Source organism: Myotis nattereri (genome assembly GCF_964212035.1).
Source record: "Myotis nattereri genome assembly, chromosome: 7".
NCBI lineage: Eukaryota > Metazoa > Chordata > Mammalia > Chiroptera > Vespertilionidae > Myotis > Myotis nattereri.
In genome coordinates this window covers 64,262,488-64,289,958 of record NC_138082.1, presented here as the reverse complement: position 1 = coordinate 64,289,958, position 27,471 = coordinate 64,262,488, and the positions used below count along the sequence as shown (strand labels likewise).

At 36.8% G+C, this 27,471-nt stretch overlaps 1 protein-coding gene across 1 annotated transcript in view; it reads left to right on the top strand.

The window, feature by feature from the left end:
- EPC2 (enhancer of polycomb homolog 2) overlaps window positions 1-27,471 on the top strand; it is a 125,404-nt gene that overhangs the window by 83,536 nt on the left and 14,397 nt on the right. Inside the window, exons 3-10 of the mRNA XM_081095376.1 lie at window positions 729-874; window positions 6,171-6,377; window positions 14,255-14,403; window positions 15,182-15,314; window positions 17,729-17,920; window positions 22,227-22,316; window positions 23,454-23,599; window positions 24,684-25,027. Coding sequence (XP_080951502.1) covers window positions 729-874; window positions 6,171-6,377; window positions 14,255-14,403; window positions 15,182-15,314; window positions 17,729-17,920; window positions 22,227-22,316; window positions 23,454-23,599; window positions 24,684-25,027 — 1,407 coding nt within the window. The remainder of the gene's footprint in view (window positions 1-728; window positions 875-6,170; window positions 6,378-14,254; window positions 14,404-15,181; window positions 15,315-17,728; window positions 17,921-22,226; window positions 22,317-23,453; window positions 23,600-24,683; window positions 25,028-27,471) is intronic.

Here is a 27,471-nt window from a genome sequence, read left to right as displayed (position 1 = left end):
CTTTTACCTTCTGAGTTTTTACAACATTTTTTTCCCTTGCATTTTCTTATAATATTTTTATGTGTTTTATTTTTTACTATAAAATTTGATGAATATATCATTTGTTGGTATGACTGGCAGGAATCAAACTTAATTTTTTAAAAATATATTTTTATTGATTTTAGAGAGGAAGGGAGAGGGAAAGAGAAATTATGAGAGAGAATCATCGATGCTGCCTCCTGCACGCCCCCCACTGTGAATCAAGCCCACTATCCAGGCATGTGCCCTGACCAGGAATTGAAGTGTGACCTCCTGGTTCAGTAGACACTCAACCATTGAGCCACACTGCCTGGCCAAACTTAATTTTTTAAAGATCATTAGTCTACTGTGCCAGCTCCTCCCCTTTTAAATAATCGGTTTTGTCCTTAATGATTTTAAATGCCATTTTCATTATATTTTGTATTTGAGTTTATTTCTGTATTCTTAATTTTGTTTCATAACTTCTCATTGGGCTACTAAATTAACATGTTGATAAATATGTATCATTTTTGCTATTGCTTTTAGTAAACTTTAAAACATATATGAATTAAAATTTTATATTTTCATTGTTTCCTTTGTCTTTGAAGCCAGTTTATAGATGTCTGCTCATGAGCTTGTCTTTGGTCAATGCTTTATAGTTTAAGAGTATTCTGTTGGTCATATGTAAACAATTTCTCCTGAATTTGAACACTTTTTCTTTTCTTTTCTAGCCTTTAATCTAGACAACGAGCAACCAGATTATGATATGGATTCAGAAGATGAGACCTTATTAAATAGACTTAACAGAAAGATGGAAATTAAGCCTTTGCAATTTGAAATTATGATTGACAGACTTGAAAAAGCCAGTTCTAATCAGGTACTGTACATCGTAAAAATGTCTTTTGTCTTATAATTAATCCAATTAGTAGCTTTATTTTACATTTTCTTTAGATCTAAAAGTATATTGTATTGCGTTTTACTGTCTTTTGAATTTCTTTTCCTCACATCCTAGAATTTCTGTTTATAATATGTCTTGAACTGAATATGAATACTTAAGCATAATTTCTTTTTGTGGGAGTGTAAAGAGTACTGTTCTGACATTTTTATTGTTGGGATATAAAATAATAGTAGTTACAATATTATAATATCTTCTTGATCCTATTCATAGGGCTATCTTTTTGGTGCTTCAGTAACTAAATTTGCTTGGTTGGGTCTCTAAGACAGACATCTCATACCAAATCTTGCTCAGTTGCTCAGATTTATATTAAGGTACTCTTACTATTTTAAATGTATTTTAGTTTTATTTATATATTAAAATTTTAAGTGAAGGAAAAATTATTCATAAAGTAGTGAATTTTTCTTAGTGAGACAGTCTTTATTTGGTATACAGAATTTAAAATGGTATGGTCTTTCTGGAAAGTAGCATATGTCAAGTATAAAATGTTTATACCTTTTTAGTAATCCTACCTCTAGGAATTATTCTCAAGGACAATAATTAGTGAAAATATCAAAGGTTTTTAAATAGTGATGTTCAGAGTAACTTACAGTCTTTATTGTGGAATATCATACAGCCATTCAAAATTATTAGTTCATTTTATAATTAGCTATTTCAAAACCAGGGTACAGAAATGTTTAAATGGAAATGAGTTTTATTTAAAGCCTTTACATTTATACTTGTGCATAGAATAAAGAACAAGAAAGTCCAACAAAATGGCAGCAATGATAATATTTAAGTGATGGACTTACTGGTAATTTTTTATGTTTTCATTCTGTTTTTCTGTTTTCCAATTTTACTATAATCACGTATTGCTGTTGGAATTAGATTTTTTTTTGAACTATCTTTTAAAACAATCTTTGATATACCTGTGTGATATATTAATATGCTAATTGTTATTAAAGTAGTAAGAAGTTACAGATATAAATAAACTTTTAAAAATAGTCTTAAAACTTTTCACTAGTTTACTCATGCAAACATTTTCTCAACTCCCAACTTAAGTCTCTTGAATTCCTGAGGCATTACCAGCTTTCAGAACATTACTAAAAACTTTTATATTGTAAAGTGACTTTGCTCATATTTAGCCTTTCTACCAATCTCCCCTCCCCCCATCTTAATGGAAAGTAAAATCTAGTGTACTATCCAAAGAAATACATTGAAAACTGAATTTTTAAGAAAATGTCTGTCTTGTTTTTTTAATTGGAAATGTGTTTTAATTATCAAATTGATATTCATAGTAATTAATGCTCATAATTTTTATAGGATTTTGATCACTGGCATCAGATATAGTTTCAATTTTTCTTTATATACACATTTTCCTAGCAATCTTAGGCTCAATCCATCTTTTGGTATTTCTTCTGTTTTCCACGATTACTCAGAAATTAGTCAAGGTGGCCGAAATTATATCATCAGAAACCTTCACCTCTCTGTTCTTTAATATGCTTTTCTTCAGTCAGTAATATTTTTTAAGTGCTCAGGTGAACGGGAGAGGTGACAAAAGTTCTCACCTTGTGGAGCTTATTTCCTAAGTAGGGACAGGATAAACAAAAAGCGTGTAAATAATACAATTAACTATACACATACATCAATATTATTCTATTTTAGTTCTCTTTGCTCAGTGACAAGCTTCTAGGCTCTAAAGCAACTGGATAGGCTCAAAGCATGATAGTTACCCTCAACTCCAGATAATCCTATATTGTATTCCTTATCTCTCCCGTGACTCAGAACTCAGGAACATATATATATATTTTTTTTACTCCTTTCCTTTAGTCTCTTAAGTTTCTAATTCTGATTCTTCCTTGTGTGTATTCCTTGAATATTTCATTTTCAGTTGTTTCTTCTCTCATTTCTTTGCTCTACCCCCAAATTCTCCGCCAAGAGTCCCTATATTTGACCCTTTCTTTCTTCATAAACTACCACCTATGCCTCTCCTTTTTCTGTCACTGTTAAATTTCCAAAAGATTAACCACCACAATCTATTTCAGTTTATAGAAGTTCTATAAGGTCCACCAGTGAGTGACCTTCTAAATTGCCATCCAAGAGTTTCTTCTCAGCCTGTACCCTACTTAATAGCTCTGTAGTATTGGATGCTGTTGACCTCCACATTTCCTGGTTCTTGCCGTCTTCATCTCCTCTTTCACTGCTCCTCTACATATTATTTTTGCTATTTTCTTCAGTATCTGCCCTCTGAATTTATTATTGTATCTCAAACTACTACTGCAGGCCCTCTTACATAGTGTTCTTGTGACTCTGACCTGCATCTTAACTGCACTAATACCCAGTTCTAGAGTTTTTATATTGTTCTCTTATTGTTTAATTTGTATTTGTGTTATTTTACCTCTTTGGCCATATTGTAAGTTTCTTTAGGCTGTGGATTTATCTTAAAATTTGTTTATCTTCCTCACAAACTATAACCCAATGATTAATTAATTATTGACTACTTATTGTTTAATTGAATAGTTTACTAGTATATATAAAACATTAACGTTTACATGTAATTTATTCATTTGTGTATTTAACATGTGTTCATTGAAATTGCTTGATCATCAGTTTTGTATATAAACAAACTAAATGATCCTCATCCTCATGGAGCTAGTAGCAGTCTAGAAGAAAAGGCCATACAGTAGAATAATTTTTAATCTCCCCATTCTCAAACCCCCAAAGTAAATCAAACAACTCAGACCTGTCTTGGAAATAGTAAATTTACCCCAGATGCTTTGCCAGTTAAATACTGTTTTCTACTGCTTTCTAGTAGACAAAATGCTAAGTGGTAGAACTTTTTGCTAAGGTTCAAAAATAGTAGAATTCTGATTTTGTGGGGTTTTAATCATGTGACATAATTTGGGACTACTTTACCCGCAAATATTTTTTGCCCACTCAGATTGATGCTGTCACCAATGATAATGGTGATAGTGATATTAATTGCCTTAGAATTGCTACAGATAATTTAACAGAATGATTAAAACCAAGATTATTCAATAAAATAAAAAATTTGCTATATAATATAAAAACCAGTTGACTAAGAAAATACAGTTAACACTAGAAAAAATTGTGAGGATGTTCAACTGTAAATTGTATATTGAATTCTTATGACCTGAAATACAAAGAGGGTAATTAACGAGGCAGAAGGAAATTTCTAGCAGGAGCAAGAAAGCATCAGAGGCAGTGTTTTAATCCCCTAATGCCTCTTGCAACAGGATAGTGTTATTTTGATAGTATTGTTATATAAGAAACTTATATTACTGCTCTGCTGGTTGACAGAAAGAATTCGATCCTTCTCCCCAGTCTAAGATTAGATTAAGTTTTTTATTTACTGAGTGAATGTTATAAAAATTTATCAGAAGCAGAATGACCAAACAGCTCAAGCACGTGTAGCATAATCACAGCTGTTCCCATGGTCCCCAGAGCACATGAGAGCTGCTAGTGATGTTGTGATGTGTCAGCATGAGGGGGAATTTCATTACATCCACAAAGCTTGATTCTTACTCTGCCACTGTCCTTGTAGACTTTGGAGGCATATATCACCATTCCAGAGAACTTCACCCACAGTAAAAAGGAAAGTGTCCGTTTAAAGTTGATGTTTGGAAATATTGATTCTTTTCATTTGGTCTCATGTTCCAGCCTCTGGCCCTCCACTTTAAAGACCAGATTGCTCAGCTTCTCAGATGCATTTAAGCTGATTGCACTGAGACCTTGAATAAACTAAAGAATGGACACTTAAAGTTTTAATGGACTAGAATACTTGAGTTTACATTGTCAGTGTATTTTCTTCCTGTGGCCACACTACCTTGGCAGCCAAATTATATAAGAAACCAACTAATGAGCCCTAGTAATTCAGTCATAGGACTGGAAGTCCAAGTGGTCATTACATTATTCCATGAAGTTATACCAATGTAAGTCAGATCGTATCAGAAATTTATTTGATGGATCATGCCTTCTTCAGATGACTTCATAAAAGCAACAGATCAGTTCATATGTGGATCTTATAATTTGAGTGAGAAAATTTTGCCTTTCATTTCCAAGTTTTAGGGAAACATTTCTTATGAGATATCAGAGATTTTAAAATTAATCTCTAAAATGATAGAAGTAAAAAAATTGAGATAACATCCTCCAGTGAGGCTTTCCAGCACTAAAACATCCTTCAGTGAGGCTTTCCAGCACTAAAACTCCTCCATGATGTTTTTCTAAAATTCACTGTAAATGGGTATGTGTAACCCCAAGTCCATTCTGCTAACATTGATTGGCCTGATATTATAAGGAAACAGATGTGACCTAGCAAATTTTTACTAACATTAGTTTGAGATTTGTTCTCATTATACTGGCTGCATTGATAAAGGAGTAGATCCCTGAGATACCAATGTCAGAATTCCTAGAGAAACCATCCTAGGACACTGTCATGTAACAGACAGAACGAGTGTTGAGAACAAAGATTCTCTAGTATATAATTAGCTTGGATAGAGGAATTGCTTTTATCTGTAATTGGTACAAGAAATTCGAAATTACATAGTGTTGAAACTTCTGGAAATGTGCCAAAAATTTGTCCTTTTACAATTTTAAAACAGTCATTATATATTTAGTTGCAATATGTTAGGACATATAAGGTTGGGCAAAAGTAGGTTTACAGTTGTGAATACATGAAACACAGAGTTTAATTCTTGTATTACTATTGTGTTATTTTCCATATGAACAACTGTAAACCTACTTTTGCTACACCCTTTATTTATCTTTTACTTTGGAGAGGGAGAAAAAGAAACCTGTATCTTCTAGTTTCTGTTGATAAATACACAGAAAGAAGTTAGAGTTAGCTATTGAAAATTGGTAGATCCTCAAGTGTGTAGAATTATAGAATATTAGAATTTTGAAGGACCTCAGTTGTCTTCTAGTTCAAGACTTACCTGAGGCATAAATCTATTGTAATCTTCCCAGCTATCATTCATCCAAGCTTCTTAAATATTTTAAGTGGTGGTACTCCCTACCTATCAGGGCAAAATATAAATTTTCAGATAAATCTCCTATTAATAAATCCTTTGATTGATTGAATTGTGTTTTCTGCCATCGTGATATCTGATCATAATTGTTTTATTTGACATCACATTTTTTACCAAATGTATAATTTTAACTTTTTTGACTTCTCTTTTTCAAGCATTGTAGTTGATTATATGTAATTTTTTAAATTTAGCTTGTAACACTTCAAGAAGCAAAACTGCTGCTAAACGAAGATGATTATCTTATTAAAGCAGTATATGACTACTGGGTGAGAAAACGTAAAAATTGCAGGGGACCATCCCTCATCCCCCAGATAAAACAAGAGAAAAGAGATGGCTCTACTAACAATGACCCTTATGTTGCCTTTCGGAGGAGAACAGAGAAAATGCAAACTCGAAAGGTAATGTGCAAACTGGAATTAATTGAATGTACCTTAATAGTATTTAAGACAAGTATTTTTTCTGCTAACAATTTGAATAATTTTCAATACTTTGAAAATAAAGAGACAATAATGATATTGTTGAACTTTATGTTAGAAATCCCGCTCTTCAGTAGATTCTATTGACCAATTGTGTACAGTGTTTACCTAATCCCATGCCCCTTATAAATCTATTGATCATACCATTTTAGACCTGCAGTTGAAGTGATATGAGGAATTATATGTCTTTATGTACCTTGGATGTTTTGATTTCTTCAGTAAACTATGACAATCTGTACATATCCTTTATTTGGGAAGCCCAAGAACTCACAGTTCCTTTGAAACCATATTCTAATCTTTGCAAGTAAAAATGGGCTTTACTGCCTCTAGCTACGATACGATTGTGGGAAGTAGGGAAAGATTCATTTTCAAGCCTGTTATGCCAACAGTCAGAGGTAATACAGTGGGATCTTTTTCTCCTTTTCTGAGTTGTCGGGTGTGTCAGATTTCAGATTGATAAACGTGTTCCCAACTGGCAAGTTCATAAGCAGTAGGAGCCAGATTTTTAAGTAAGAGGTCTCATGCTGTGGAATGACATGGTATACTGGAAAGCATTATTTCAGAGGAGTATTCACTACCTTCCTTTTCTCATAATTAACAGTAAGAACCACACATGGTAACACATTCTCTAACATTGGAAAATATTAAGAACATATAAATGTAAAAACCGTAAGGAATTCTAATTGGAGGCAAAGCATTTTCTGTGGATTTCTGTTTCTCCTAACATTGAAAGCTTGTCCTCATCAGCTGTTAGTATAACAGCTGGAAGCTTAACAGCTGCCAGGGATAGTATAGTTTAGGAGAAACTCGCCTACTGGTTAACAAGCAGAGTTATATAACTTTTTCTTGGATTTCCCAAGTGTAGACGCATTCCCTAACCTGAGCTGAGTTTTCAGTTTGGTGTTTTAGTTCTTAATTAAGGAAATCTAAGATATTTTATGAAGATTTAGTGCCTTAGAAAAGACTAGAGTGAGATAAATTTGTAAACATAATAAAACTTATAGATTATTGGGCATGAGGAAGGAAAGGTTTATCTAAATCATTGAAAGATTTGAACTGCCAGTTGCTTTTAAAAAGAAATGTAATTAATTTAGGTATATTGCAAAGCATAATCTTTTAGCATTTTCTTGAAGGAAAAGCATAAGAAGTATTTATTGCATTTTAAACAATATTCTAACTGTTGAAATATGTTTTATTCTTAAATAGGTTAAGTTACTATTTTCTAATCAGTATTGAGAATTGCTTGTAATGGTTTCTTGTGTTTATGTGCTTTACCATTGTGTAATAACTAGTCCAGCATTTTCCTGAACTCTTAATTCCAATCCCTTCTCTTACCTGTGGTGTGGTTTCTTTCCCAGTATTTTTATTCCTCTCTGTTTTCAGTTGTGGGACAAAAAGACTATTCCCCTTCATGCATGCTGTTGCTGGTAGAAATGTTGAAGTTTCAAAATGAGAAAGTTGGGAAAGCAGTTAACAATGAGTACTCCCACCACCCAACCCCGCTCCAGGTGTTTAAGAGGTGGGCAAGCATTGGGATATGCCAAAATGAATACAGCTAGCAAAGATTCTCTGCTTCCTTCTCTATTGCCACAAAATGCAAAGACTAAAAGTAAAGACTTCTAAAATACTTGCTTGGTACTCTAGAATTTACTTTTAATTCACCAAACTAATATTTAATTTGGAAATATTTAAGTACTTTAGGCCATTCTTAAATGAGGTAGTCTTAAGGCACCAGCAAGTCTAAATGTACTGACTGGGAAATCTTGAATCCCAGTAAACATTTAGTATGTTTAACCCCAGAGAAACAACTGTTAGCATCTGTGCCTTCTCTCCTCCCTCTCTGTGGACCAGAAGAAGGAAGACAAACAGGAGAGGGAAGTCTCATGGTAGTGGTTGTCAGTCTGACTGCACATAACAGTCACCTGTGAATTATCCTTGGTTATAAAAAGATCTACAGTTAATTCTAAAGTGAAGCAGTTTGAGAACCATTTCCCCAGAGATTTGGCAGTAGGTCAGAACTATATGTTACTGGAATAGGAAGAAAAGAATCGGCCTTGAACAGAGACACTGAAGAAGAACAGAGGGAATGAGTGGGTTTGAATGTGGGGGGTAGGGCCATCTTAAAAGCATATAGAAAAGGTGTCAGTATGAACTCATGGACTTTAATACAGTGGGGCCTTGACTTACGAGTTTAATTCATTCCGAGACTGAGCTCATTAAGGAGCTCGTTAACTAAAATTACTCTGTCAACTCAATGCAAAAACTGGGCCGAGAGACAGCTGGTATCTCAAAAAACTCGTTAGTCGGGACACTCGTAAGTCAAGCCCCCACTGTATATTAATGCAGTTAGATATAGCTCTGTGCATGTGTATAGTTCTAATATATATATATTAGAGGCCCAGTGCACGAAATTTGTGCATGGAGGAGGGCAGTCCCCTCAGCCCAACATGCACCCTCTCCAATCCGGGACCCCTTGGGGGATATCTGCCTGCCAGTTTAGGCCTGATCGCGGGCTGCTGGCTCCTAATCGCTCGCCTGCCTGGTCGCCCCCTAACCGCCCCCTCCCCCCACTGCCGGCCTGATGGCCCCTCCTGCCTCTTCGTGCTGGACTGATCACCCCTAACTGCCGCCGCCCCCCCCCCCCCCCGGCCGGCCTGGTCAACCCTAACTGCCCCCCACTGCCGGCCAGGTCACCCCCAACTGCCCCCACCCTGCCACCCTGGTTGCTCCCGCCCCTCCCCCCCCCCCCCGCCAGCCTGGTCACCCCTTACTGCCCCCCCTGCCGGCCTGGTTGCCCCCAACTGCCCCCATGCTGGCCTAGTCGCCTCTCACTGCCCCCCCTGCCAGCCTAATTGCCCCCAACTGCACCCTCCCACCAGCCCCTAACTGACCTCCCCTCCCCGCTGGCCTGGTCGCCTCTTACTGCCCTCCCTGCCGGCCTGGTCACCCCCAGCTGCCCCCCCAACCCCCCACCGGCTGGTCGCACCTCATGGCCCCCCTGCCGGCCTGGTTGCCCCACGCAGCCTGCTTGTTCAGTCATTTGGTTGTCCCTCACTAACCCACCTGCTGGGCTGGTCGTAGGCAGCCATCTTGTGAGGGTGTGAGGGTTAATTTGCATATTACCTCTTTATTATATGGGATTACATACATATTTTCCTAACTGTTCTCTGAGAGGGTTTAGAAGCAATGACTCAGTAGCAGTGGGCATGCTTAGCATGGAGATTGTGACTTTAAATCCAGTTTTCATAAAAAGGAACCAGGGCTCCTTAGAAAAATGGTTGATTCCAGGTCTGGGGCTGAGAAAGCATAAAGAGAAGCTTGGAACATTCTTCTCTGCCAGAAAATAAGAATGTGATTAAAATATGTTGGAGCGATGTCAGAAGGAGGACTCCACTGAGTAGAACTAAGAAAGTTTGAGTGTCAGAATAAATAAGAGTAATGGATAAACAATAGAATATAACTAACCTATGAGTCCATCCTAATATATAAAAAGCCAGGGGCCGTCATGACCGAAACAACCGGACGGACGACCGAACAGCAGGCTGCATGGGGCGACGAGGCCGGCAGGGGGGTTAGTGAGGGATGACCAAACTACTGAACAGCAGGCTGTGTGGGGCAACCAGGCCAGCAGGGGGTGCAGTGGGGGTCGATCAGGCTGGTGGAGGGGGAAGTTGGGGGTGACCAAGCTGGCAGTGGTGACAGTGAAGGGCAATCAGGCCAGCAGGCAGAAGCAGTTAGGGGCGATCAGGCAGGCAGGTGAGCAGTTAGGAGCCAACAGTCCCGGATTGTGAGAGGGATGTCCGAGGGGTCCCAGATTAGAAAGAATGTAGGCTGGTCTGAGGGAGCCCCCTCCTCCTTCCCCACCCCCTCCATGCATGATTTTCATGCACCAGCCTCTAGTACTGATATAAATGGATGGATGAGTGGATGGTTGGTATACAGACCCATAGATAAGAGAAAGGTACTCTTTTCCTTATAAGAGAATTGCAACTTATAAATGTCAGTGGAATGATTAAATTTGAAAATCACCATTTGGCAACTACCATAGTAATCATGTTTCAGGCAAAAGTTAGAATCAATGGATATAAGACTAGTGGGGGGAGATTTGATGAAAAACAAGATACAGAGTTTTATAGCATACTTTTTAATTAAAAAAAGGAAAAATAGTAATTTAACTAGAGAAACCTGGCAGGCATCATCGTAATCAAGTGATCAAAGCTAACATCAGCACTAATAGGACAAATAGATATAATTTAACTTGTATTATAACCTTCTTTACTACTGTGATAGTCCCACTAAAAATATATAACCTGAATTTAATTGTGGAAAACCATCAAAGAAACCCAAATTGAGGAACATTCTGTAAAAATAATGGCTTCTTCTCTTCAAAAATATCAAGGTCACACCCGACCTGTGTGGCTCTGAGATTGAACATCAACCCATGAACCAGGAGGTCATGGTTCTGATTCCTGGTCAGGGCACATGCCCGGGTTGTGGGCTCGATCCCCAGTAGAGGATGTGCAGGAGGCAGCCAATCAATGATTCTCTCATCATTGATATTTCTCTCCCTCTCTCTGAAATCAATAAAAACATTTAAATACATGTATATATACTGTATATATATAAAGGTTATGATCACTGTAGACAATCAGATTAGAGAAACATGTCAACTAAATGCAGTTTTATCCTGAATCAGATCCTAGACAGAAAAAAATATTATTATATTTTAATGAATTTTAATAATAAAAATTACTGTTGTCCCACTTAATGCCCTTTTTAACAAGTTATGTAAATATATAAAAATATAACAATTATATATGTTGCTGTTAAGAACATTAGTAGGACAACTAGATAAATATGAATTAAATCTATAAAATAGATAATAGGAATACATCATGTTAGTTTCCTGATTTTTATAATTGCTGTGATTATATAAGATAGTATTATTTTTAGAATATACACTTTAAACGTGTTTAGGAATAAAGGGGTATTTTACATTTTTTTCAAAAAAAATCTTTAAAATACTACTGTTAAGAAACATGTGTATATGTTTCATAGTTCATTTGGGCTGCTGTAATAAAAATACTGTAGACTGGCTGTGTGGCTTAAACACAAACATATGTTTCCCACAGTTCTGGAGGCTCGGAAGTCCAAGGTCCAGGTACCAATAAATTCAGTGTCTGGTGAGGGCCTGTTTCCTGGTTCATGGATGGGCATCTTGCTGTGCCCAGAGAGCTCTCTGGGGTCTTCTTTATAAGATCATTAATCCATTCCTAAGGACCACACTGATAACCTAATCACCTCCACCTCCAAATACCATCACATTAGGAGATTAGAATTTCAACGTAGGAATTTTCAGGGGACACAAACATTCAGTCCATAACAATATGCATATATATAAACATATAACATATGTGCATGTATGTGTATATATAGAGGGTGAGGCAAAACTAGATTTATAGTTGAGTACATGAAACAGAGTTTTTCTTGTTTATTAATTATTGCATTATTTCCACACAAACAGCTGTAAGCCTACTTTTGCCTCACCCTATATACATAGAGAAAAAGATAAAGCAAATATGAAATATTAACATTTTGGAAATCTGGTTGAAGATATATGAGAATTCTTTTTTTTTTTTTCCTGTCTCTATTTCTGGAGAGAATTTTTCAAATTAAATCTTTATTGTTGAAAGTGTTATATATGTTCCTCCTTATCCCCCGTTGACCCCTTCTAGCCTGCCCCCACCACCCACCCCAGGCCTTCACTACCCTATTGTCTGTTATATGAGAATTCTTTATGCTATGTAATTTTTTTTGTAAATCAAATTATTTCCCCCAAAAAAAAAAAAATTTTTTTTTTTTTTTTGTAAATCTGGGGAAAGGAAAAATTAGGAAGGGTAGTTATTTGGGCCTACAGAGAGCAGGAAGTAAATAAGTAAGACAGGGCAGAAGCACATAATTCAAGAGGAACCTAGTGAAGAGGGAGCAATCTTAAAAGGTTCTCGTGCTCTTTTGGATATTGTTCAGCTGGCTTGTAGCCTTGTATTATTATTTATTACTAGAAGCTCAGTGCATGAAATTCGTGAATGGGTGTAGTCCCTAGGCCTGGCTGGCGATGGAAGCATGAGCATCTGGCATGGAAGGGCAGGTCACAGCTGACCTCTGGGCCCTGGGCAGCACCTGCACCCCCTCCACCTGAGTCATCAGGCCTCCGCCCAGCTCCCTCAGCGCCTGGGAGCCTAGCAGCGGCCCCACCCCCTGCTGCCTCTGCCTGTTGCCATCTGTGGGGTGATCAGCAGGGCATTTGGGCCCCGCTTGCACCGCCTTGGCCTGGCGCTGCTTGCTTGCCTCCTCCACCATCCCACCACAGTCCCGCTCTTGTTGGGGCCCATAGGGGCCAGCAGCACCTCCACTGCTGCCCGCTGCCAACGCTGTGTCACCGATGCCTGTCATGTTCTGCGCCGCCTCCCCTGGTGGTCAGCGCACGTCATAACAAGCGGTCGAACTCCTGGCCGAGGGGACAATTTTCATATTAGGCTTTTATTATATAGGATTAGAATCTATTTATCTCTCATTCTTATAAGACTTTAAGCTTTCTGCGGATAGGGGACATGTGCAGTATCCTGCACAGAGTGGACACTTTAATATTTGCTGTTGATAATGTTAATTATTTTTCAATTAGAGAGCATCATTGCTGCCTGTTTAACCCCTCTTTCCTCCAAAAAATTGCTTAAAATCATACGTTAGATTTTGCCTTTTGTCATACACATAGTACTGAAGGGAAAAAAGATTTTCCTCTTGATGAGATAAAGGGATATCTTATTAACATAGTATTTCTTAATGTTTGATATGTGGTACCTTAATGGGACTTAGTTTAGGTTATGTTTTATATGTGCTGATAAACTTTAAAATACAAGAAACTATTGCATAAAAGAAAAAGAGAATAAAACTTTGAATCTTTCTCAAGCTTTATTTTCTCTTCTGTAATCCTCCAGCATGAAATTTGGCTTTCTTCAGGTTCTTTTTAATAATCATACTGCATTATTAAGTCAAGGATGGAAACAGTAACTTTTATATACAAAGAGGTGCTGCTAATTATAGCTGAGCCTTCTCTGGTTATTAAACACAACTGTCACTCTAAGTTTGTTCAAATTGTTTCTACACTTCATAGTAAGAACTTAATACTCTGAAACTCATAGTTATTACTAAATCTCTCTTCTACTGTGCAATGAGGTGCCATTACAATGAATCATGATAATCTCATTCCTTGAGAAACATTATATTCCACTTTTAGTTTTATATCTGAGTTCCTGAAGTGAAGCTTTGCTTGTCGTTGTGCATGTTTACATTGTAGTATATTGAACTTTCCATCCCCCAATTACAGAGCTGGATGGATGGATAGAGACCCATTTTGGCTATTTTTAGGTAACCTTGATTTGAAGGAACTGTTCTCTCTGTCGTTGGAAAACACCTTGCTACAATTTAAATGGACTGCATTTTCTAATACACTAGGTTTTGTTTCAGGCAGATTTTTAAAATTTGGTTACATTGGAATTAGCCCTTCTATGCCATTCCATCTTTTCAACAGCTGGTAACACTTTTTTCTGAATATTAATTGAGATATTTGTTTAAACTTACATTTTCAGAGCTAGATAGGTTTTTTATGTGGTTGTTGGATGACTTTTTAACTTTTACATTTAACATTTTGACTTTATAGAATGGATTTGTTGGATGAAACTAGAAATGTGGATAACTGGATTAATTGTTTATTCTTTTTAAATTGTCTTTATTTTCAATAGAATCGTAAGAATGATGAAGCCTCTTATGAAAAGATGTTGAAACTGAGACGAGAGTTTAGTAGAGCCATAACAATTTTGGAAATGATTAAGAGAAGAGAGAAAACAAAACGAGAATTATTGCACTTAACCTTAGAAGTTGTGGAGAAAAGGTAACATTGCTAAAATTACATACTAGTGGCAGCTTTAGCCAACTTATGGGCAATATAACCAGATGAGAGAGAGCGAGAGAGATTTTGTTGTTGTTAAATTTAAGACAGTTGAAATTGATACTCTAACAAAATCTTTTTTCTTTTTTTTTGAAGAATTGTGGTTGCTACTTGTTTGTTTTTAAGCAGATTGTTAAAATTTGGAGTACAAATTTTGGGGTATTTTTGTGTATAGTATAGATCCTCTAATACACCTGATTTTTTTGTTCTTGTTTTTGCAGAATCATTGAATTGTATTTACAAAAGAACCTAGAGATCATTTTGTCTAATTCTCTGTATTAAAGTTTCTATTAAACAAAATTTGAGGGAAATTAATGTTTTATTTATTGTATTTTTGATTAAATAGAAATATTTTTTAATGCATTTTGGAAATGTATTCTCTAATTTATTAGTAATTTTCCTGCATAATTATACTATCCCTAAACCTAACAGAATTTTATGTATTTTCTGAAGTTATCATTTCCCAGTGCTTCAAAATATAAAATATACAAGAAATTCGTCTTATGTATACGTAAGAGATTTTTTGTTTGGGGGTTGTTGTTTTGTTGTTCATTTGTTTTAGTTACTAAATCCCAATTATGAGCTTCTTTATTCATGCAAATTTTAAGAATCTTGATTGTTGGCTCTGTTTGATTAGTTGTGTTCCAATTAATTGAGGTATCATTGGTTTTTCTTCATTTTTAAAATGTGCAACTTTTTTATATTTTGTTACCTTTTCAAGATATCATTTGGGAGACTATGGTGGTGAAATCCTTAATGAAGTGAAAATCAGTAGATCAGAAAAAGAGTTATATGCCACTCCAGCAACTCTTCATAATGGAAACCATCACAAAGTCCAAGAATGTAAAACTAAGGTGAATATCCTCTGGAGAGAAGCATGTATGGTAATATGATTTCACAGTTATTGGTTTCTGCAGTCACCTTATAGTTTGGTTAAAGAGAGTAATTAACATGTATTTAGTTCTTACTATTTGCCAACACTTTGCTGGGAATTTTACATACATATGGCTTATTAATTCGTATAACAAGCCTTTGAGATAGATTTTACTTCTGTGTGACTTCCAGATCAAATAGCTAATGAGTGGCAGATTCAAGATTTGAATCTAGATCGTAACCAAGGACGATGTGCTTTCTACTGTGCAAGCTGCTTCTGTAGAGAATAAGGTTAAAGTTTAGTTATTACCTTTAGCCTTAGCAAATCCTGCATCAAATTTACTGGCAGGCATCAAAATATAAAACTAAAGCATTCTTTATTGAGACTATTGAAAGTTATTCTTGTTGTCATCATCTTTGCCAGAACCAGCAATTATCAGTTGCTATCTATACTTCATGATTTGAAAATGTCCTCTAACTTCTAGACTACAATTTTTTCCTAGTAATCACAGTTTCTTAGACTAAAGAATTATATTTATTCATTATTCTCTTGTCACATTGATTAAAATATTCAATTATATTTATTCAGTATTCACTTGGTACATTGATTAAGTATTCAATAGATAATACAAAAATTAGTCAGATCTTTAATTTTAGGAGCATAGATTTAAATAAGGAACAGGTATTAACTGAAGCATTAGACGATAAATCTTTACTGTGTAGCAAGATTTAAAAGCGACTTAGGGTATTTGTGGAAAATTCATCTTTTAAAAAATGTACACAATCCTCATTTTTCATGGGTTCATTCTTAAAGGTCAAGGAAGAATGTGGAGCAGGAAAACTCAACTTCTTTACTCCTTTACTCAACTCATGTCGGTTCAAACACCAAAGTTCTTTCTTATTAATCACAGGCATCTAGCCCACTTACCTCATACCCCTTAAATCACATTTGCCTCTATAACCAGCCAAAATGTTATCAATGCAAAAAATGTCATTTTCTAAGTTATTTTTTAAATCCATTTTATATAGATCAATGCTTTTCCTAGGTATGTAATTGGCAGGCATAAAATCTGAAAATCTCAGCCCCAAATAAATGACAGAATTAGTCTTTATTATATATTGATTCTTACTAAGAATAAACACTCAGCCTATTTAAATCCTACTTTTAGATACATGGTTGCATCCATAGTTGTTCTACAATATAACAAAGTTAACTATTTACTTTGTCACATATCCCACCTTAAAATGTAGGTAGTTTCTAAGAAGTTGGATTTTCTTTTTGGTGATGTAACTGTACCCATTGTATGAAACAATTTATATCTCACTAGATAATTTGGCATTTAAACAACATTTTCATTGTGGTACCATTTTGACCCTAAAGTAGTTTTAACAAAAATCTGGGCTACATGGGGAAATGTATAACTTCCTAAATATTTTACACTTTTCATATTGCTTGTACTTTGGTGCTCAGAACAGTCCTTTTCAAACTTTTTTTTTTTTAATATATTTTAATTTTTTTTACAGAGAGGAAGGGAGAGGGATAGAGAGTTAGAAACATCGATGAGAGAGAAACATCGATCAGCTGCCTCCTGCACACCCCCTACTGGGGATGTGCCCACAACCAAGGTACATGCCCCTGACCGGAATTGAACCTGGGACCCTTCAGTCCCCAGGCTGACGCTCTATCCACTGAGCCAAACTGGTCAGGGCCCTTTTCAAACTTTTTTAAGTGATAGGTCCCTTTTATTTAAAAGAGTGCCAGTATGTTAAAACAGAAACAGCTGCTCTGTTGAGGAGAGGTGGGGGCTGGAAACCCACCCCATCAGCCTGCCTTTTGCCATATGGCCTCTGAAGTACCAACAGAACTCTGTGGAATTTGAGAATGGTTTGATTATTGTTCAGTTGAGGCAGTAATTATACATTCTAAAATGTGACTTTTTTTCTAGGTAATAAGCTATTTCCCCTAAAAAAAAAAAATTGAGTTTTTTAAAGTTGGAAATAAGTAGAAATAAGTTAATGAATTCATAATCAAGTTTTAAAATAAAAATAGTAATTAATTTTCATCATTAGTACAGTGATAAAACTAAAATTAAATGTAAGTACTTTGTAAATGCTGGATTGCAATAGAGCAATTTTTTAAAATCACTAACATCTTAGTTTAAGTATTAATAACAATAAATAAAGCAAATTTAAGTACCATAATTATTTTTATCATAACTTATAGACAGTAAGAAATTTTTTAATTTATGATTACATAATTTTTGCATAATAAAAGCAGTAAATAAAATCACCTCTGGGGTAAAAAATGTATGTTTTTCAAAGAGCAGTATAGTTTTCATGATTTCTAAAATGATTTTCATTTCTTCCTTTGGGGGGAAAATCGTCATGTTAACAGCACCCTCATCATTTGTCTTTGAAAGAAGAGGCTTCTGATGTGGTTCGTCAAAAGAAGAAGTACCCAAAGAAGCCTAAAGCAGAGGCTTTGATAACATCTCAGCAACCCACTCCTGAGACATTGCCTGTGATCAATAAGAGTGACATTAAGCAATATGACTTTCACAGCTCAGATGAAGATGAATTTCCACAGGTGCTTGTTTTAAAACTATTTTAAAAACATTTCCTTCTAGTCTTTTATATTGCTATATTTTAAAACATAATTGACATCTTAGAGTTTTGATTCTTGCTCTCTTCACCTAATGGTACAGCATAAATATTTTCCACATTATATAGCCATTGAAATGGTTTTTATTTTTTGTTATTTTCCATCAGTAGGATAAAATTTATTATGGAGAACTTGGGTGGTTTTCCATTTTCCATTTTAAAAAAATGAGCATCTCTATCTTTTCTCTCTATTTAAAATAGATTATTAGAAATGAAATTACTGAACCAAAGATTATTAATATTTTAAGACATTTAATATATAGTCCTATCTAATAAAGCAGGAATATGTTAATTGACCATCATGCCATCACAAAGATGGTGGCATTCACAGCCAATAAGGAGGGAATATGCTAATTGACTCCCACTCTCTCAAAGATGGCAGCATCCACGCTATAAGATGGCTGGCAGTTGTGGGCGATCAGGCCTGCAGGGGAGGGCAATTGGGGGCGACCGGGACGGCAGGGGAGCAGTTAGGCGTCGATCAGGTTGGCAGGGGAGTGGTTAGGGGGTGATCAAGCTGGCGGGCAGAAGCAGTTAGGGGCAATCAGGCAGGCAGGCAGGCGAGTGGTTGGGAGCCAGCAGTCCCATATTGTGAGAGGGATGTCCAAGATTGGAGAGGGTGCAGGCTGGGCTGAGGGACACCACCGCCACCCCAGTGCATGAATTTTGTGCACTGGGCCTCTAGTTATAAATATTCACCAACAGTAATTCCCTTTTTACCAGCATTAAGGTTTACAGCTTTTAATGTTAATTTTGCTAATTTGTTTAGCAGTAACTATTTGATTATAAAGATGATTTAGAAGAACTGATTCAAGTTTTAACTTGTAAAGGTAATTCTCTGGTTTATACTGCAACAATTTTATAGAAAAAAATGTTTGCAATTAAAATCTCAATTTTACTTTCATAAGTGCTATTTTTAAAATAAGACGTTGCCCTGGCCAGTTTTGATCAATGGTTAGAGCATCAACCCTTAGACCAAAGGGTTGTAGGTTCCATTTCCAGTCAAGAGCACATACCTTGGTTGCAGGTTCCCCAGCCCTGGTAGCAACCAATCAATGTTTCCTGCTCTCTCTCTCCCCCTCTCCCCTCCCTTTCATCATTCTCTTCTCTCTCCCTTCCACTCTCTAAAGCATTTTAAAATTTTTTATTGATTTCATAGAGCAAGAAAGAGAGAGAGATTGAAACATCAATGATGAGAATCATTGATCGGCTGCCTCCAAGCCCATAACCCAGGCATGTGCCCTTGATGGGAATCGAACCAGGGACCTTTCAATCCCCAGGCCGACACTCTATCCACTGAGGCAAACCAGCCAGGGCCCCCTTCCACTCTCTAGAAATCAATGGAAAAAATATCCTCAGGTGAGGATTTAAAAAAAGATCTTTATTTTATATAGTAAAAGTTCAATTTTTAAAAAATTGTTTAGCACCTGGTCTAGCAATATCCTTTTTCTTTTTTTTTTCTATATGGTATGGGCAACCTAAAGAGAATACAGTAACAAACAAGCTTTCTCATATTTTAACATTGTAACTGATTTGCTTTAAAAGAAATTTAAATACAAAACAAATAAAAAAACACCGTCACAGATATATTTGGAAGCAAGACTGTTTATAAAACCCTTTATTGTAACTATTTAATAATCTAGAGTTTATATAAAACTAGAGGCCAGGTGCATGAAATGTGTGCATGGGTAGGATCCCTAGGCCTGGCTGGCAATCAGGGCCCATCTGTGGGGTGACTGGTGGGGTGATGGGTGGCCCCCGCTGGCACCTGCCTTGGCCAGCCTGGTGCTGCCCACTCGCTGGCCCCACCCCCCGCTTCCATAGCTGGTCACCTCCCTCTGCGAGGTAATCAGGGGGGCCCCCCTGGCACCCTCCTTGGCTAGCCTGGCACCACCTGCTCACCGGCCCCACCCCCTGCCGCTCTGTCAGTTGCCTCCCTCTGCAGGGCAACTGGTGGGGCAATCGCGGGGTCCCCGCTGGTACCTGCCTTGGCTGGCCTGGGGCCTGCGGGCTGGGGGCAGCTCCTGCATTGAGTGTCTGCCCCCTGGTGGTCAGTGCATGTCATAGCGACCGGTTGTTCTGCCTGTCATTCTGCTGTTTGGTCAATTTGCATATTAGTCTTTTACTATATAAGATATTTACTTTGGCTAGATAATATTTTTTACTCTTTTGTCACTGATTTAGTTTTTTACCCTAGATGATATATTAGCATTATACATATTGTAACCAGTGCACTAAGATGTGTTTAATTTAGTATACTCTTGAAAAGCACTTAATGAAATAATTTATTACTTTTGTCAGAGGATCATCCAGTTAGACTTAGGCAGGGCTTTGAATAGCCATGAAACATTAATTAAATGACCATTTTGAAAGAATGAGGGAAGTAATGTCTTAACAAATAGTAGGTTTCCAGATAGAAAATGTAGGGAAGGGCTGAAGGTAGAGAAAACAGCATATTAGAGAGCACTGTTTTCAATTTGGCATTGCTGGAGCATAAAACACAAAAGGGAAGAAAGAATGAACAGAATGGTGCCTGGAGTGCTACCCAGATAGCAAATGGTCTCTGTCTATCTTATACATATTGGGAAATTATTGAAGAATTTTAAATCAGAATATGACAGATATAGATATATATTGGCCTTATACTGATGGTACTTGTGAGAACCTATAATGTTTTGCTATACAGTCCCTTTAAGAATGATACTATGGGCCCTGGCTGGCTTGGCTCGGTGGATAGAGCGTTGGCCTGTGGACTGAGGGGTACCAGGTTCGATTCTGGTCAAGGGCACATGCCTGGGTTGTGGGCTTTATCCCCAGTGGGGGACGTGCAGGAGGCAGCCGATCAATGATTCTCTCTCATCATTGATATTTCTATCTCTCCTTCTCCCTTCCTCTCAATCAATCAATCAATAAATGAATAAATAGAATGATACTATGGGATACTATGACCTATAGAAACTTTTCCCTTATTGCTAGCATCAGTCTGTTCATCCGGATAATAGGGCACACTTAACACACTAGTCATATATTCCTCAAACATTAAGGTATCTTCATATCTGTTCAAATTCTCATGTTTATTCACATAGTCCGCAGCTCCCATAATCACATGAAAATTGTATTTTGGCCGAGACCGGTTTGGCTCAGTGGATAGAGCGTCGGCCTGCGGACTGAAAGGTCCCAGGTTCGATTCCGGTCAAGGGCATGTACCTGGGTTGCGGGCATATTTCCAGTGGGAGATGTGCAGGAGGCAGCTGATCGATGTTTCTCTCTCATCGATGTTTCTAACTCTCTATCTCTCTCCCTTCCTCTCTGTAAAAAATCAATAAAATATATTTTTAAAAAAAAGAAAATTGTATTTTGAAATTTTGAGGTTCCTCTGAGTCCTTGTACAAGGTCTTTTGACAACCCTCAAACATTTTTATAATGGTATCCCCATATTGCTAAAGTAAGTATTTACCTACAGTTGGACATCATTCAGTGAGGCAACTATTTAGAATGTAGCTCTTACAAAATCAGGATTTTATTGGTTAAAAAAAAAATCAATAAAGTAATCATGCTTTTTCTTTGTCCAATAAACAAGGAAAAAAGGAAGACTTAAGAGAACAAACATTTTAACCAGACTTACCCACTGGTTCACAGCAGAGCAGAAATAAAACTCCTGTGTCGTCTTGATCGTGCTTCTGGTTTTTCTAAAGTGGCTATCTCTTCCTATAGCTCAGACTAAATCCTGAAGTCCACACCTGGGGAATGATGGTTGAGAGGAAGGGGTGGTATGCTTTATGCAAAGTATTTCTAAGACTGTGATACTTTCTGTGTGCATTTTAGAAGATGTAGATGATTGGCAAAGGAAACAAAGTATAAAACTCACATTTGGGATTTCCTTTCAAGTTTCAGGTTTGGGGCTTTGTTCTGCAGGAAGAAGAATCTGCCCTAGCTTTCTATTTCTGTATCCTCCATAGGGCTGGTAGAGATATATTGTAACCTCAAACAAATGCCTTTCTCCCCTGGATGACCCTACTCAGTGGTAATTACCACAGTTTGGAAATAAATGTGGTGAAAAAGTTTTTCATCTCAAAATAGGAAGAGAGGGATTTGTAAGGTTCAAAAATTTGCAAGTTAACATAGGAGTGATTTGTTGTTTATGATCAGATTCTAATTTTAGATCATTACAAAGATTTATCTATTGACTTTTGATAACTCCTAAGTAGAATGCCTCATTCCTCATTTTTCAGGTACCGTCCCCAGTATCAGAACCTGAAGAAGAAAATGATCCTGATGGTCCCTGTGCTTTCAGGAGGCGAGCAGGATGCCAGTATTATGCTGTAAGAACTTTATTTTTTGTGATGTGATGTTTTTGTGAACTGGGATTAACAGGTAACTCTTGTCAAGGTGACTTAGCCTTGATCCAGAAATTGGAAATCCTTCAGCATTTTTTATTTAATACCCCCTGTGCAGATACTAGTAAAAGATGCTTAAAGGTACTGAGTTCTTTCAAAGGCTATCAGAATTCTTCACTTGGAAATTGATGACTCATATTTTAGAAATCTAGTCTCACTTTGGACTTTTAAGTGTAGCTATAGCTCAGCAGTTAATGAAAATTACTCAGTGTCATTGCTATAGTTAGGTAAGCCCAGAATATCCAATTGAACCTTTGATGACTGCCAAGTATGTATGCCCATTTTGTGCATACATATCCAGTAAGTATCAAAAATAAAGGACCATTTTTAAACTTTCCTATGGCAGTATTTTATCTGCTCATTATATGTATAACTTTTTGACACACTTAGAAATTACTCTGTGCTATTAAGTCAAGTTTTGGTGTAGCATTATATCAAAGAATGGCCCTCACTCCCAAATGTTTGGGTTTTCAGATAAGGTATAACTATATAGTTATGAGCATGCCTTTCATATATGGCTTGTGGACACCTTTTGTCATACAGCTTTTTCAGGGTGTGTGTGTTTAATGTAGAAGTGTAGGGAGTTGTTTACAAATTATACTAATTAGAGAAGAGGAAAATTATTAAAGGGACAGAAGTGCTAAGACACAAAAAAATAGAATAATAAAGGGGATGAGAAGGTAAACAAATGGACTATATGTTCTTAAAAGTAAAGAGAAAGTGTCAACTTGACCCATGCATGCTTAAAAAGTGTAATTTTGGGTCCAAAAAATTTCTTCTGGTTTATCTCAATAGAAAGCTTATTACTAACTTCACTATCTTTACTTTTCTACATAAATGTTAAAAGCCATGTTATTCTTTAAAGATATATTTCTTTTCAAAATACACCTTAAATGTGTTTATATTTATAAACTAAATTCAGTTTGAATTTTTAAATTTCTGAATATCTAAATTTAATTGTTTTCTTAATGCTATAGTTACTTTATTTTTATCATGATTTAGCTTTTTTTCATATCAGATTTATTCCATGAGTTTTAATTTTTTTTTTTTTTTTCTTTGCAGCCTCGTTTGGACCAAGTTAACCATTCATTTGAAAATTCAGAATTGGCAGATCTGGCTAAGTTGAGATATAGGCATTGCCTTACAACACTCACAGTCCCAAGAAGGTGTATAGGATTTGCGAGGAGGCGAATTGGCAGAGGTGGAAGGTAAACTATTTGTTTTGACCTGGATTTAGTTTACAAGATAGACGGAAAGTTATAGGAAAACTAGAGGCCCGGTGCACAAAAATGTGTGCACTGCGGGGGGGGTCGGTGCCTTAGCCCGGCCTGTGCCCTCTCGCAGTCTGGGACCCCTTGGGGGATGACCACCTGCTGGCTTAGGCCCACTCCCTGGGGAATTGGGCCTAAGCTGGCCATCAGACATCCCTCTGGCAGCCTGGGAGCCCTCGGAGGATGTCTACTTGCCAGCGGGGAGCAGGCCTAAGCTGCAGTCGGACATCCTTAGCACTGCTGAGGAGGCGGGAGAGGCTCCTGCCACGACCGCTGTGCTGGCAGCCGTCAGCCTGGCTTGTGGCTGAGCAGAGCTCCCCCTGTGGGAGTGCACTGACCACCAGGGGGCAGCTCCTGCATTGAGCATCTGCCCCCTGGTGGTCAGTGTGTGTCATAGTGACCAGTCATTCCCAGTCATTCTGCTGTTAGGGTCAGTTTGCATATTCCCCATTTATTATATAGGATAGAGGCCTGGTGCATGGGTGGGGGCTGGCTGGTTTGCCCTGAAGGGTGTCCTGGATCAGGGTGGGGGTCCTGCTGGGTTGCCTGGCCAGCCTGGGTGAGGGGCTGAGGGCCGTTTTCAGGCTGGCCACACCTCCTTCATGGTGGAGGGTCCTGCTGGGGTGTCTGGCCAGTCTGGGTGAGGGGCTGATGGCTGTTTGCAGGCTGGCCACGGCCCCCAGCCACCAAAGCTCCCAGTGAAGGCTGGCTGGAAGTAGGTAACTGGGATTTAGTTATCTTCTATAATTGAAACTTTATTGCCTTGAGTGGAGGACACAGCCGGCCAGGGCAGGCTGGAAGCTTGGCTTCCTCCATCGCCGGGGCAACCAAGCCTCCTGCTTACTCCAGCTCCCTGGCTGCCAGCCACCATCTTGGTTGGGTTAATTTGCATATAGCTGCTCTGATTGGCTGGTGGGCGTGGCTTGGCATAGCAGAGGTGCAGTCAGTTTGCATGTTTCTCTTTTATTAGATTAGATGTTAAGTTCTTCCAGATAATATTTGGTTTTATATTGTTTTTCAGGATCATAATGGACCGAATATCCACAGAATATGACCCAGTCCTGAAACAGATAGACCCTGAAATGCTGAATGGTTTTTCAAGCTCTTCCCAAACTATAGACTTTTCTTCTAATTTCTCTCGGACCAATGCTTCCAGTAAACATTGTGAAAATAGACTGTCCCTTTCTGAAATATTAAGCAATATCAGATCATGTCGACTACAGTGTTTCCAGCCAAGGCTATTAAATGTACAGGACAGTGATAGTGAAGAATGTACCTCAAGAAAACCAGGGCAGACTGTGAACAATAAAAGGGTTTCTGCAGCATCTGTAGCTTTATTGAACACCAGCAAGAATGGCATATCAGGTAAGCTGTCACTTTATTGGAGGTGTATCCTGCTGGTTTTTTCCTCCTTAAATTTCATCATTTACTCAGTAAACTTACATGGTAAATTTTGAAGGTTTATTTTCATAATCCCACTGAGAACCACAATTTTATCTTAATCTACCACATTTCTTTCCAGCCTAAGAAACAACCTAATTATGGTGGTTGACATTTTAACTAAAATGTCCTGATACCTATAAAACTATTGAGGTATATTCTGAGTGTGTGGGCCTGCTATGGTGAATATGGAAGCAGAATGCATAGGGATCCCTATGGGCAAAGTGATTATAAGCTGCAACCATATCATCATTGCACAATGCTGTCGGCTTTGGTTGAAGAAAATGTTTAAGTGTCCTTAAAAATAGGCATTGCTCCTCAAGAGTACCACTGAAAGCTTTTTTGGTGTAAAATGATGTTTAAAGAGGCTTTGTATGAAAAGTTATTATTTTTATCTGGTAACTTACCTTTTTAATTGAGATTGGAAAGTTTTTTTTATTTAAGAGACATTGTGCTCAGAATATTTTAATATTTTTATATTCTGAGAATTTAGAATTTATTTTTATGACATGTACATTGTAAATAATGTATAATATCTAGAGAATCAAAAGTGTAATTTTGATTTGTTTTCCTCTGTGGGTAGCTTCTCTTTATGGGAGTATGTATAATTTATAAACAGCCTTATAACAAATGCATTGCAAATGATTCATGGTATCCAGAAACCACATAGATGTGATTTGACTTATCCTTTCTTTCTCTTATAGGTATAGATTTCTAAACTATTTCCTAGATGGTGTATTTTAGTACACAAAATTATGTTAAACTTATTTAAAGTGATTTTAAATCATTTTAGCTTGAAATTTGGTCTCAATAATGTTCAGTCTTTTAGTTACTAAACTGCTTATTTTCAAACCGACCTAGACATATTTATGTGTTTAAAGGTTATAATGGGAAATTGAATTTGTTTGAATGATTGGAAGTTGGGATATCATTTCTCCAAATTAATTGGTTAATATTCTCCTAAATGAATTTAGGTAGGGAAAATGGCATCCCATTATATAAAGTTCAAAAGTCTCCGAAGTTTAATGAGCTTTTGAAGCTGAAATGGATAAATACCTAATGTGATTTTGAGGTGGCAAGATTGTCAGAAATCTAAAGATAATAAGTAAGAAGTTGATGAATATAGGTCAGATCTTTTTTTTAGCCAACTCCAAGACATTGTTTAAATTACTGAACTGAACAGGAATTCCTATCCCAAAAATAGCTCAAAATAATTTTTGTTAATAAGCCTGTCAGTATAGGCATTTGTAATTAGATTTGACCATAGAATGAGTTTCTACTTTACCAATGTATATACCAAACCAAAAAAAATGATTTTAACATATTCCTTCACAACTTGAACGTACTTGCAGCTTTTCTTCTATACAGTTCAATCCACTTTAGATCTGTCTGGCTTAACTCTTTTCCAGAAAATATATATTTGTTGCATGTTTTTGTATCATCAGTACTCAAATGCATTGAGCCAGAATAAAACTTAATGTAACTTAAATAATTTCATAATCAGCTCTAGAATTTTCTGACACTATCATACATTAGCATAAAAAAGCATTTAAATATTATAATAATAATAAAATACACACTTCTCAGGGGACTTAAAGTTAACTGCCACACATCCAAAATGGAAACCACTCCCACGCACCACGACATTTTGAATTTAACTTAAAAAAATCAATCTGCAATGAATATTATAAAAACGAATATATTACTATTTGGGTGTTCTTGAATATTTTCAGCTGAAAATTCTCACGAAAAATGATTTTAAAGTTGGTCAGGGCTGCCACTTAGGGAAAACAGTGTGTTTTTTTTTTAATAGACGCGCGTAAAGTTTGGGGAAGGTCCACCGCTTGCGTCTACAGATGCTTATGGCGTACAATGTTAAATCACAAGTGTTAAAAAGTTATAACATCATAGATAATAAGATTTTTTTTATTTTTGCCTTTCCCCTACCATTGGAAAAAAATGGTCTGTGTTATTTTTTCCTGTCTTATGTTTTTTTTAGTATTCTCAACATAGTACCATTTATTTCTCCTCTTGAAAAATGTCAAGGCTTAAGCAACAGCTAAGCTACAGTAGAATCAATGTTTTTTAACCAAACTCTTCAAATATATAATTATTTGTTACTAAAGGAATTTGTTTGAAGTTTTCCTTCTCTGCTAAGTGTGATCCTCTAGTCATAAAAGTCACAACGTTTTTTGTTTGTTTTTAACAAATTTCTTGCGTTTCAAAATTGTAGGCATAGATATATAAATGTATAATGAAACAGGTGTTTAAACACCATTTTTATAAATAACCAAAAAGCTATGGCAATTTTAAGTATTCATTTGTACCAGTTATATTCATTATATAATTTTCTCAGTTCCAGTTACATA